This window comes from Sinohyriopsis cumingii, chromosome 9 (assembly GCF_028554795.1).
Source record: "Sinohyriopsis cumingii isolate HCF-2022 chromosome 9, ASM2855479v2, whole genome shotgun sequence".
Classification (NCBI taxonomy): Eukaryota; Metazoa; Mollusca; class Bivalvia; order Unionida; family Unionidae; genus Sinohyriopsis; species Sinohyriopsis cumingii.
In genome coordinates, this window is record NC_142969.1 from 22255746 (window position 1) to 22268782 (window position 13037).

At 35.7% G+C, this 13037-nt stretch overlaps 1 protein-coding gene across 3 annotated transcripts in view; it reads left to right on the plus strand.

The window, feature by feature from the left end:
* The window catches only part of LOC149791381 (uncharacterized), a 100379-nt gene that overhangs the window by 64549 nt on the left and 22793 nt on the right, over positions 1-13037 (plus strand). For 2 of the 3 annotated variants that reach the window (XM_089969936.1, XM_089969939.1), the window contains one exon: positions 9012-9082. In XM_089969936.1, the coding sequence (XP_089826062.1) occupies positions 9012-9082 (71 nt within the window). The remainder of the gene's footprint in view (positions 1-9011; positions 9083-13037) is intronic. The other variant, XM_089969938.1, reaches the window with a different exon arrangement.

The following is a 13037-nucleotide window of genomic DNA, read 5'->3' on the forward strand; positions in this document are numbered from 1 at the left end:
TCTCTTCCTACCTGTACTTATTGCAAGAAAATGGTGCATGTTATTTCTGATTGCTTTAAGTTAAAAACATGAGCAACAGAATAAAGACTGATGCAGTTCCAAATGTGCATGTTACTCAAAGCTCATATGTCAACTAATCTGATTGACACAAGGAATGGAAGACAATAAACAGATAAATACAAAAATTTGTATTGATTAGCTCCAAAGTTTTTATTTCTTTCACTGATTTTTCTTTTGCAGGAATAAAACAATGGAATAGTCTGTGGTTATACAGTATGATTCCCTTATCGCCAAGTACATTGTTTATTGTCCACATAATGTCAAAGAAAACAAATCTACAGTAGAGATGAAATAAGCATGTCAGTGGAAAGAAAACAAACTGTTGCTGACTTCTGTTTTAATAGGTCATTAGTTTGCACCTGAGCATTTATTGAGAAGTGTACGTGTCAACCTACATGTATCTAGGTTGACTTTTTGTGACCTTTTGTTATTTTAAAAAACAAAAAGTGCTACTTTGATAATTGATACAAAATAGTACAGTTTAAATTCAAATAAAGATACAAAAACTTAATAATGCTCATTTTTTGCAAGTTGATGCAGCAACTGCCAAAACTATGCTTTCTCAAATGTCAGTTACCCCTCTATAATGCTGTTATTGGATGCTTGATGAAATTTTACATTATGTTAATGAGGATTCGTGCATAGGATAACCATTGGGACTTGTCTGATTTTATTTCACTTCAGTCAGGTATGAATGCAATTTTGCTATTATTTTGTTCAATGTTTCTTGCTCTTTTCACTGTAGGGGATACAGTGTCACTTATTTTCATATTATCATTACAATAAATACATGTATTGCACAAACTGCAACAGAAATAAGGACATGAATGCATCTGCAGATTCATATAGTATTTAAAAACAACAGTTAGATTCATTGTGCAAAATGTAATATTAATACAGTTTGTGAGGCAGTGTCATTATGTTAATATTATCTAAAATTTGATTTGAAATTATGTATCATACATTATCTTCATTAGAACTAGGAAATGTTTATCTGAATGATCATGTTATTCTCAGCGAAAAAAAGAAGTGAATTGCTCCCCTAGAGCCATTTTAGAGCATGCTTATAGGGGTAACAAACAGTAAACCATGCCAATATTATCAATACCACTTCCTTGGTGGTCATTGAATGCATCTCTGCAAGAAAACATGGTGTGCAGAGCTATTCTCCATGAGATGACACAGCAACTTTGTCAGAATGTGTGGAGAGATGGTGATAAGATTTGTTCTTAATCTTCTCCACTCTCTTCACCCTCCTCCACCCCCCACTATGAAGCATGTGGTTGGAAGACTCGTGTGACCTGTACTGTCATTTATTTTACATTTTTCAAACTTTATCTTAAGTTGGCACCATTGTGATGAGTTACTGTAAAAAGCTACATACATTCAATGCTTCATCATCAAGACCTGTGTGTAATGCATTTTGAAAATGTGCCGAATGGAAGAATGACTAGGACTTAATCAGATTAGATTATATATTTTACTGTGATTGAGTGCTATCATTTTAAAATGCACAGAATTTGTATCAACTGCACAGTTTGTAAGGACTGAATGCATCAGACATAATACAACACTAATGCTGCTTATGGCAATAGATATTAGCAAACAACTTTCAGTGTAGTGTTTAAAATTAATCCATTGTGCATTCTTTCAAATGTATTTGGAAAATAATCTATACAATTTAGTTGATATATTTGCATACAATATGTAAATTGTTGTTGTTGTTGTAGGGTTTCACGCCATTTTTCAGCACACGATAGGCTGTACATGGTGGCCAGTATTAATGGTGGAGGAAGAACCCGGGAAATCCCCAGAAAGAACCACCAACCCTCGAGAAACTACTGGCAAGCTTTCTCACATACCCACACTGGCCGAATCCGAGACTCGAACCTACACAGACAGAGGTGAGATGGCAGTGATCCGTAACGGAGAGCGCTTTAGACCACTTGGCCACTTGGGGCTCCAATATGTAAATAAGGTACTTACCTTGAGCTGCAGCTCTCACAGATGTGCACTCTGAAGTGCCTGTCATAAAGGAACAGTTTGAATCTCAACTATCCAGCATGGCCATGCTCTAGAAATTTTCAGCAACAGCCCTGCATACCAGACTGTGTCATATGCTGCTGTTAGATCCAGGAAAACATCTCCATTTTTAAGGTTTCTCTGAAAACCATTTTCAACAAATGTAGTCAGGGAAAGGACTTGATCACAAGTGCTTCGGCCATGCCTGAAACCTGCTTGCTCAACAGTTATGATGATCTCCAAGTACGGACTGATTCTTTGGAGGATCAGGTGATAGGTGATCCAGTACCTTAAAACAGACTGAAAGCAAGGAGATTGGCTGATAGCTTGCTGCATTAGGGCATCATTGCCAGGCATAGGGATCGCAATAATCTTTGCTTGGTGCCACAAAGCCAACATGCACTTTTCCCTAACAACCCAGATGTATACAGCGAGCGATACCTTTACCTTCAGGCCAGGATGCTTGTCATATCCTGCTGCTTTGCCTGGTTTGATGCTGCAGAGCATCTTTTCAAGCTCTATTATTGTAAATGCCTCTGGAGTATTTTTATCTAGTTCATCTGACTCCCAACAGCAGTATAATTGCCACTCATCTTGTACTTCACGTCAGTGCTGTTTCTCCAGGGGTGCTTTTGCCACTTGTAGTAAATGGTTAGCAACAGCATTTGGTTGACAAGAGGGTGGGCTTGAACTGTTATGTAATAGTGATGTGAAACAAGTAGTTGATGTTCTTCATTAGAAATTTTTAAGTAAATAAATAAATTGCTCTTTCAGTTTTCATCTTCGGCTATTCAGTTACTTCACCAAGAAGTAATCATCATTAAGGAAAAGATAATGTTATGAAGGGTATGATTGTACACTATTTTCATAAGGAAGCTTTTGCTTAGTGTGACAAGAAAAACATCATCATTATGTAAACTGGATGATGAAAGAGGATAGTATGCTTTGAAATTGTCATTCAGGAAGCATCACAGTGCATAGTAGGAGTTGACCTTAAGTGAAAACTGTCATTCAGGAAGCATCACAGTGCATAGTAGGAGCTGACCTTAAGTGAAAACTGTCACTGAGGAAGCATCACAGTGCATACTAGGAGTTGACCGTAAGTGAAAACTGTCATTCAGGAAGCATCACAGTGCATACTAGGAGTTGACCTTAAGTGAAAATGACAATTTTGAGTAGGAAAGGACGCACTGTTTTATCATGCCAATTTTTATTGGAAAATTTCTGTCATCTGCATTATAATAATGAAAAGTAAGTTGCCCCCAAAACTTGTTTGCACTTTTTATATCCTTAAAATACTTGTATACAGAAACAGGAGTGGGGTTAGAAATAAACAACACTAGAGCTACTAAAGACAAAGCATTTGTTCTTGGATACTATTCAGTGTCTGGCTATGGGATGACTAATTGATGCTGATTTCAATAATTCTGGAGATATGCCATTGATACCAGTGACCTATTCTTTTATGATTGATTTTTCTAAACCACACCCACTTATTTACAAATTTATTTTGCAAAATGTATGAAAAATATATCAATTTTACTGACCTATGACAGGAAGTAAGTAAACAAAAGCCATGTACAAAATTTGAATGAATTCAAAGTAGTATTCTGTGAGATACTATTATTATGACTAAAAATTACTAAATATTTTCAATATCATATTTATGTATTAAATTGGGTTATTATAATGCATGGAGTCAATTAACACTATCGATAAACAATCAGCCTGGTCAGTGGATAATAATACGTAACAGACGCGATACCAGGGCTCCAAAATCTTTTGTATACACAACATCAGTATCATTTATAGCTAATGATGAAATTCAGTTTGAATTTTGACATCAATCCAGCTGGCTACTTAATCGGTTTTGCCATTTGTTTTTAACATTTGATTTATCTTTACATATAAGTACTGGATTCTGACTGCAGTAATGAAGTTGCAGAATTTGCCAGTGAGATGTTAAACAAATTGAGATTGATGGTGGTTTTGTTCTACTTGTTGATGAATATTTGTGTCAGAATGATGTTACCAGACTTCTGTGTACACTCAAATGTAGTTATCACATTTGGTCAGCCCAGTTCGTAAGTTGTGTATAAACTAAGGTATTATTACAAGCCATGTTTTGATGTCTTAACCTTGCTGCTATCTAGAGTTAATCTCTTACACAAGGTTACTGTGAACAGAGAGAAGATCCGGCATCTTGAATCGGCACAGGCGTTAGATTGCACAACTTCCCACCTAGGTGTTACAGCTTTGTCCCAAGATCAGAGGAACCATGAGGGGAAAATGGGGCGTGTTCTAAATCTGTACCCACATGGACAGACAGCAAGAGGACATTGTCCACTAAGTTTGATTGAATGAGGTCACATTTCTCCTGGGAAGATTACTGAGCAAATAGGATTACTCTGAGAAAGCTACTTGTAATTTGGTGGGAAAACTTAGAAACAGATTCTAAGGAAAGACAAAACTTTGTAAAGGAGGCTTTTTGGGGAACAGATCTTCTGGTTCAGTTAAGTCCCGATTCTCTGATGGGGAGATGGAAGTGAGACTAGCCGAGCAGTTGGAGTGGACAAGTCTAGTCGGTGGAGAGAGTCAATAAAGTAGAGGAAAAGGAGTCGAGGAGGATGAAGTGGAGAAGGAGGAGAAATATAAAGAAGTCGAAGAGGAAAAGGAATTTGGAGAAAGTCAGAAGGAAGAGGAGAAGGAATTGGAGGAATAGAGGAGAAGAATACACAGATGAGTAGAATACAAGGACAGGTGGAAAGCTATCTCACACTACTAATCAACTAATCAAATGATGCAATAGGCTATCACAGGGTCGAGTGGAAGGAGAGTACTTGGGAAATTTAATCAGTTGACTATTGAATTGTCATTAAATTGTTATACGATGAATTTCACTTTTTTTAATATATTCAGTCATTAACTGTCGGCATTGCTGACTGGAGGCTCAGAACTTTACATGTATCTTTCACTAATTTAACTTCCAACCAAAATCAAGCCTGGGTGGGACTAATTTTAATAGAATATTGGGAGCACCCCACCCCAACCATAAGACACCTTCCACAGTGATGGCATAACAACCCCCATCATGCCACAATAATCTTGTTAACAATCAAATAGGAATTGACAGTTGGAACTACACTAATGTGCCAGTACCAGCTCAAGGTCAACTTAGTGTTATAGCACTAGCAGGTGAAAACACTGAAGTGTTGTCAGCATCACCAGGTGCAAAAAGGGAGCTATATTCCCAGAATGCAAAATTGCCAGAGATTTAAATATACTCAAAGAAGATATTTTCTATGATTGTGCAAGTTAAAAAAGGGTTATAACTGTGTGTGTGTTTTACACCTGAGCATGATGAGTTAGGACAGGTCTGCCTATCATACAAGTGATTTCATTAAAGGTTGTAAAACATTATCAATAAATTCTGATAGGTTTTCAGTATATGAATTACATCCTGATATAATGGGTCATCATAGATAATTTAAAGATAAATTATGGTAAAGATTTTTATGAGTTTTGGGTAATATGTAGAATTGAGGTGTATGTATGTTAAATGGAAAAGTATCAAATTCCTCATATACGGAATTATTATTTTTAGCGATCTCATTAATGCATGTTGAAATGTTTTATTTAATTTCTAATTGACATTCAACTTCTTTAACATAATCATCTTGATTCATAATAATAATAGTATTTGACTTATCGTCCTTTTTAATCACTATACTGTCGACATTCATTAGATTATATAAAGACTTAATTTCGTCCTTAGAAATATTACATGATATTGCTTTTTATGATTATCAGTTAATATATCTTTTGTGATCGTGTATATATAAAAATCTAGATAAGAATCACGTAAAAGATGACTTAATTCTGCTATGAAAAGGTTATTTGGGTGACAAGTTTTGGGATGACTTCTCCAACCAATTGGGGCGACTTTTCCAACCACTCTGGGGCGACTTCTCCAGATGTGTTGGGGCAAGTTCTCCATGGGGCAAGTTCTCCGCATACCATGTAAAACTAGTGCTCACAGTCGTGGGGCAAGTAATTTCAATCAATTGAACACTGTTATAAATATTATTATGTGACTAATATAATTCAATTATCTTAAATTAGTCTTCACATTGACAATAAAAATTATTGAGGTAATTAGTTGAAATGAATACTTTGATGAATAAAAAGCTTTGTTTCACATTTATGTTTCATTATGGAGAAGCCAGTTCTTGAGTTTGTAGTGAACTTAAAATGCCTGAATTGGCACTAAGAGATTTCCTCAAGGATGCGAGAAGTTACACTATTACCTGATTACTTGCATTCAAATCACAGCATCATTGTATTGTCAAGATTGATGGTTGTTTTACGAAATAGATGTCCCTAGTTTTTGAAAAAATAATCTTGTTTCATTGTGAATCAGCAACAACAAAAGACATAATACACAATATTGACATTGTGTTTTCACTGGAAGAGTTCTTATGTTTTATTGATTGTAAATTAAAGTGGTGCTGATCTGACATCCAATATATTCATATCTTGAAAATCTTGAGTTTGCTACTCCTGTTAGAGGGAAAGTCATTTTTGGCATGGGGCTTTCATCAGAAGAGTTCTTATGGAGTCAATATGGTCATTAATGAAAATGCCTAGCCCTTAATGTTGCCATCCATGGGGGCTATCTTGAAAATCTTAACTCCCAAATGGGTGGCTTTATATATATATGGAGTTTTCACCAGCACATTTATGATGATACATAGCTGGACCTGAATGAAAATGGCATCAGTCATACATCCAATTTGACTGCCATGATGATACATAACTGACCTGAATGAAAATGGCACCAGTCATACATCCAATTTGACTGCCATGATGATACATAGCTGGATCTGAATGAAAATGTCACCAGTCATACATCCAATTTGACTGCCATGATGACTGTCTTAAACATCATGCTGTCACTACTCCTCAAACATGGATGATCATTATGATATGGTGTTTTCACCAAAAGACTCCTAATGATGTTTACTTTGTCCTAATAGAAAATGGTGCCAGGCTGACAATCAATATATGCACAACAATGAATAATTGTAAAACATCTTGTTATTGCTGAAGAATATCAGAGATGGTTTCAACACACATTAAAATGAAGAAATAGTCTTATCTTGATTTCTTGGAAATTCATTTCACCAATAAGAGTTTCAGTCCCTAAAGACTCTTGTTGGAAAAGGATATTTATTGTACTTAAATGACTGAGATTTGTATTTCACCTAAATGTGTACTTTTTTTAAAAAAATGGAGGTAGGGGCATCTTAACACCTGAAAAAAACATCCCAAATCTGAATATACTACTATTAAAAGCAGAAAAAATGTAAAGATTTTCCTTCATATTGGAGGAAAAAAGGGTTTCATAGATTCCTTATGTAGAAAACTTGCCTTTCTGTGAATCAGCCTGGATTTCTGGATTTATTCCTTAGTAATTCACTGGATTTGATTCACATCATACACCCAGTTTTCTTTAAATTGCTCTTTGTTACCTGCAATCCGTTTGTAAGGAAAATTTGTATGTTTCATTTAAAGAAGACACAGTATAACAGCTTGTGATAGAGACTAATGCATAACTGCATGAAAAAATATTTAAATTCCAAACTTCTAAATATAAAATATCCATAGCTGACACATAAATTAATTCCTACGGAGTCATTCATTTTTAATCAGTTGATAATATTGATAATATTCTGGAGAAGGCATGACATTTTGAAAAATCACAATCTAAAGGCACATTTCTCATATGTCAAAACTTAGTTTACCTACTTCAGTTGTTGTATTTCTGTTTGTATTTCAGATATATGATTTTAATCATATTGTATGATAAGGGCAAAATTATTGATGGGCTAGAAAAGTTTCAGCCTTGTGCATTCATGGAAAATTAATTCACATGTAATGAGTGAGCAGTAATTTAAAATGTATTCGTTGCCACTTTCACCAGATTTTCTAAAATATATCCATTGGTATTTCTCAGGATCTGGATAGCAACAAAAGAGATTAACATTGTTCTTTGGAACTTGCCCAAAATGGAGGATTTACTTTTCTCAGCAACTTGTATTGACCCTTATGCCTACAGTATATTATTGAAAATGCAAACTGGCTTTTTTCTCTTACCTTTAAACTATAACTTTTTTGTTTTCTTTTGGCCATTGTTGTACTTTGAATTATTATTCTTGTGGTTTTTTTTACTAGTTTGATGCAATAATTTGAGTTAGTTTCTAAGGTGTTTATTTCTTTTGATAATTAGGGAAATGTTTTTTGTTTTTTTTAACTGATGAAAAGAGCATTAATTTATCAAAAGCTTAATCTAAATAGCAGTAAGAGCACTAGAGGTCTACCTAAGGGATATTCATTTATTTCACATCACACAATTTCACACTAAATTGAAAACAATTAACATTAGCAAGTTCATATGTTTAATGTATAAACATTATTAATATTAAATAATTCAGGGGGCCCTGAGTGGCCAAGTGGTCTAAAGCACTCACCGTTACAGATCACTGCCATCTCACATCTGTCTGCATGGGTTTGAATCTCGTGTTCGGCCAGTGTGGGTATGTGAGAAAGCTTTCCAATAGCTTCTCATGGGTCAGTGGTTCTTTCCGGGGTTTTCCCTGGTTCTTCCTCCACCATTTATACTTGCTGCCATGTATAGCCTATCTTGTGCTGAAAAATGATGTTAAACCCTGCAATAACAAATAATTTCATTTATCCATATCCCAGTACTGACCATCAAAATTGGCACACCTTTGATAACATGTTTAACTAATAGTAACTCTAGCTTTGATAGAAACTAAAATTGATTGGCATGTAATGCTTAAACTTTCATTATAATAGCTACAGTTTAGGACATAGTCTACCTTAAAACTTTATTTATGCTTCAACAGGTGATGAATTGAAAAGACAACATGAAGCATCTGCTACACCAATACTTCAGGTTCCAGAGGTCCAGGTAACCGTAAGTCAAACTGCTGCATCATTTCCTGTATCAGCAAGAAATGTCTTTTGATGTGAACTTAAGGAATTTTCAATCATCTACCACTCGATGAAATGTTGGATGTTTTGATGGAATTTGGTTGTACAACACATTCTGACCCTATTTTTTAAGGATCTATTTTTCTTCCAAATTTTTAAAATTGTATACACTTTTTAACATTTTTACCTTTAATCTTTTAATGTTTAATCTACATTTACATCTGTAGAGTGTTTAATCTACATTTACATCTGTAGAACTTTACTATTACTCCATACCATATTACCATTATTGTGCTGATATACCATTCAACCCTAATTACAACCAAGGCACCAACAATTGCTACAGTACCCATAATGGAGGCTTCAGCAACTGCTGCTCTAACAACCAAGGTTGCAACAAATGTAACACTTAAAACCATGACTACAACAAATATAGCACTTACAACCATGACTACAACAAATGTATAACTTAACCATGACTAAAACAAATGTAGCTCTTACAACCATGACTACAACAAATGTAGAGCTTACAACCATGACTACAACAAATGTAGAACTTACAACAATTGCTGCACCTACAATGATTCATTTTCTTGCACCCATAACAAAAACTGCAACAACTGCTGCACCTACAACTAAGTTTCCAACAACTTCTGCACCAATAACCTAGGATCCAACAATATCTTGCACCAACAACTAATACTATGACAACTGCTACCCACACATCAAATACTCCAACAAATACTACACCAGCAACCATGGATTGAAGAACTGCATACACAACCAAGGTTCCAACAAATGTTACACCTGCAACCAAGGTTCCAGAAAATGTTACACCCACAACCAAGGTTCCAGCAAATATTACACCCACAACCAAGGCTGCCATAACTGCTGCACCTACAACCAAGGCATCAAGGCTCAGACAACTGTTGCATCCAAAACCAGGGTTTCAGCAATGATTGCAACAATGACCAAGGTTGAAACAACTGCTGCATCTTCAACCTAGGCACCAACACTTTCTGCACTAGCAATCAAGGATTCAGTGTTCATGATACTGTCAAGTCAGGATAAATCAGAGACTCAAGTTTCATTTTAATACTAGCGTCAGTTCAAAAGTATTACTTGTAAGGGGATAGTGGTTAATGATTTATATTTTCCCCTGCTCTGACCTTAATTTGGTGGCAAGGAACATAACACATGTCTGGTCATGATATATAACTAGTTGAGGTTTCAATAAAATAGCTTCATTTGTTCCAAAAGTTAAACCTTGAACAAGAATGAAAAGAATTACGTTTTTCTCTAGATTTTCCCTGCACTCGCTGATTTCAAAACTAATACACTATCTTCTTCTTTTTTTTTTTGTAAAATATATGGAATGAAAAGTCCACAAGTAAGCTTTAGAACATCAAATCCATCATTGGAGAGCTGCATCCCTCAGACAGGACAACTCACAGAGATAGGGTATATAGCACAATTGTACCTGACTTGTGCATGCCACATGATGTGCAAATCTCAAAAAGATAGCTCATCCTGCTACTGACTTCTAACAGTGGACCACTTGTCAAGTGTATCAACTTCCACCCTCTGGAACAATGTTTTTACTGTCAATTCAGTTAAGAAACTTTATGATGATGCTGTACATCCACAAAACTGCATACATATTATGTTCTGAATCAGCAGAAAGTACATGTTTCATAATATTTCTGCTGATTTAGATCATATGGTTGCAGATTTGTATTTACTCTATACCCCAACTGCTAAAACAAATTGGGATTATTAAAAGCTTGGTTCACTGCATCTAGAATTATCAACGCACAGACATTAGAGAAGGCACCTAAATAATTCCATTGTGGGTGTGTGATATTGACAAATGGATTGAACATCTGTATTGAACATTAGGTCAGTCATGTAAGATTAAATTGGTATGTAATGAAACCAGAGAAAATCATGTATTTATTCAAAAGAATGAAGTTTTATTATATACTCCTTTTTTCTCCGTTAACTTTACATTGTCAGAATCGTGCAGTATTCTATGATACTGAACACCTTGATATTGCACGTATGTGCACGACATGTGTGCCTAAAAATAATATACTGCATTAGGAACTACTTTGCATAGAAAACATGTACGCTAGATTTCAGTTTATTTGATTTGTTTGTGGATGAACTTTAACAGATTTTTCGTCTATTTGAAAGTACAGATAAAGTGAACAATGTGGACATGTTTACCAAGTCACAAATGAAACTTTCACATAAGCAACTGAATGAACATGATATTTGCAATGTCCTCAACAAATGTCAGAAAATACCATTTTGATCATTTAAACAGTTATTTAGGAGAAATGTTGATAACTTTTCATTAATGGAATGGTTCAGACCATAACCAGTGCTCTCTGGGGTATATAAAAACAGAATAGAAAAGCATGCTAAAGGCAAGGGCTATTGCATATCTATCATATAAGTACCATTTTAAAAGTGAAAGTACGAAATTCTTGGGGAAAAAATGCAACTGAAGGTTTTCATCAAAAAGTAAGGGCCTCGGAACCAATAAGTGAAGACAAAGAAGAATTCTTATTTTTTCTGGCTGAATGGATTGTCACACACCAGCTGCTTTGCAATTTTGCACATTAATTTTGTTGATGCAATGTTTCGGATTTAGGCTAGTAATAGATGCCATACAGGTCATAACATAGCTAGTAGAGCAAACAAGTGACTAGGCATAAACGTGTCTTCTTTAGCTGGTAATAAGAATGGCAAAAAATATACTTAGAGTTTTGCATCTTGAATTTCCTCAAAATTTATTTTATTAGTTCTGCAAAACCGAATTACATGAACTATTTCATGGGTTCTAAAGCTTGATTACACATTTGAAAATTGTACTGTAATTTCGACTACGTTCCAAGTGCAGTAACATTCTCCTTACCGCACTCAAAATGAAATGAGCGTGATGTTCCATTGTATCTTTTTGATAATTACAATTGAAAGAGTTTATATTTTTCCCACATTATAATTCCATAAAACCCTCCTGTAGGATGGTGGGTTAATTCATCCCCAATTTGGACGAATTGCAGAGAAGGGTGGTGGGTTAAGTCATCCCCACATGGACGAATTGCAGAGAAGGGTTGAGATCAACTTGTCTTGGTTGTGGATACAACTGAGAAGAGTCACCATCAACCAAAGCAAGGACAAATCCTTCAAAAGATAATCTCATGGGACATTGCATCAACCAGTGGACTGTTACTACTCCTCATATACACACACTCTGGTAATGACTCTGGAAGTGGAAGCTAGGTCAAATGGAACAGCCCAAAATTGAAATACCACTCCCATTAGAGGCAAAACTGGAGGTGTTTTCAGTGGACTGGAAGATGAAGATGTGAAGAAACACATCCTGAAGACTGAGGTAGATCATCCAGTTGCTGGGCCTTGTGGCATTTGTGCCAGTAGTCTTCTTCTTGAAGCATTCTTCCCTAAGGCAGAAAGGTTGATAATGAGCTGAAATTTTGTGTCATTTTTTTTTGACACGAGACAAATCCAGGAATTGAAACTTGGAGTCTTGAAAAAAGAAACCTAGAGCCTAATCATTTTCCACTCCTACAACTGCAGCCTTTAACAGAAGGGTGTGTACATCTTCCCTTAACTGAGCCAGTTTGGAGATAAGCACCTACTCCAGTTTGGAGATAAGCACCTACTTAGATGCTGGGAGAGGATGGAACTCCATAGGTCTGACTCCCTCACACTTTTTGAGGTGTCTGAAAACCTTCTGTCCTGATCTTTCCAACCATATTACCTAGTGTATGGGTCGGAGAGAGCTATAAACTAAGGCTGCTTTAATACTGCTGAGGGTGTGCCTGATCAAAGAACTTGGGAGAAGGTACCATAGTACACTCAGAGTAATCATGTTTCTTGGCCGGTTCAATGGACCTGGAGCCACTTTT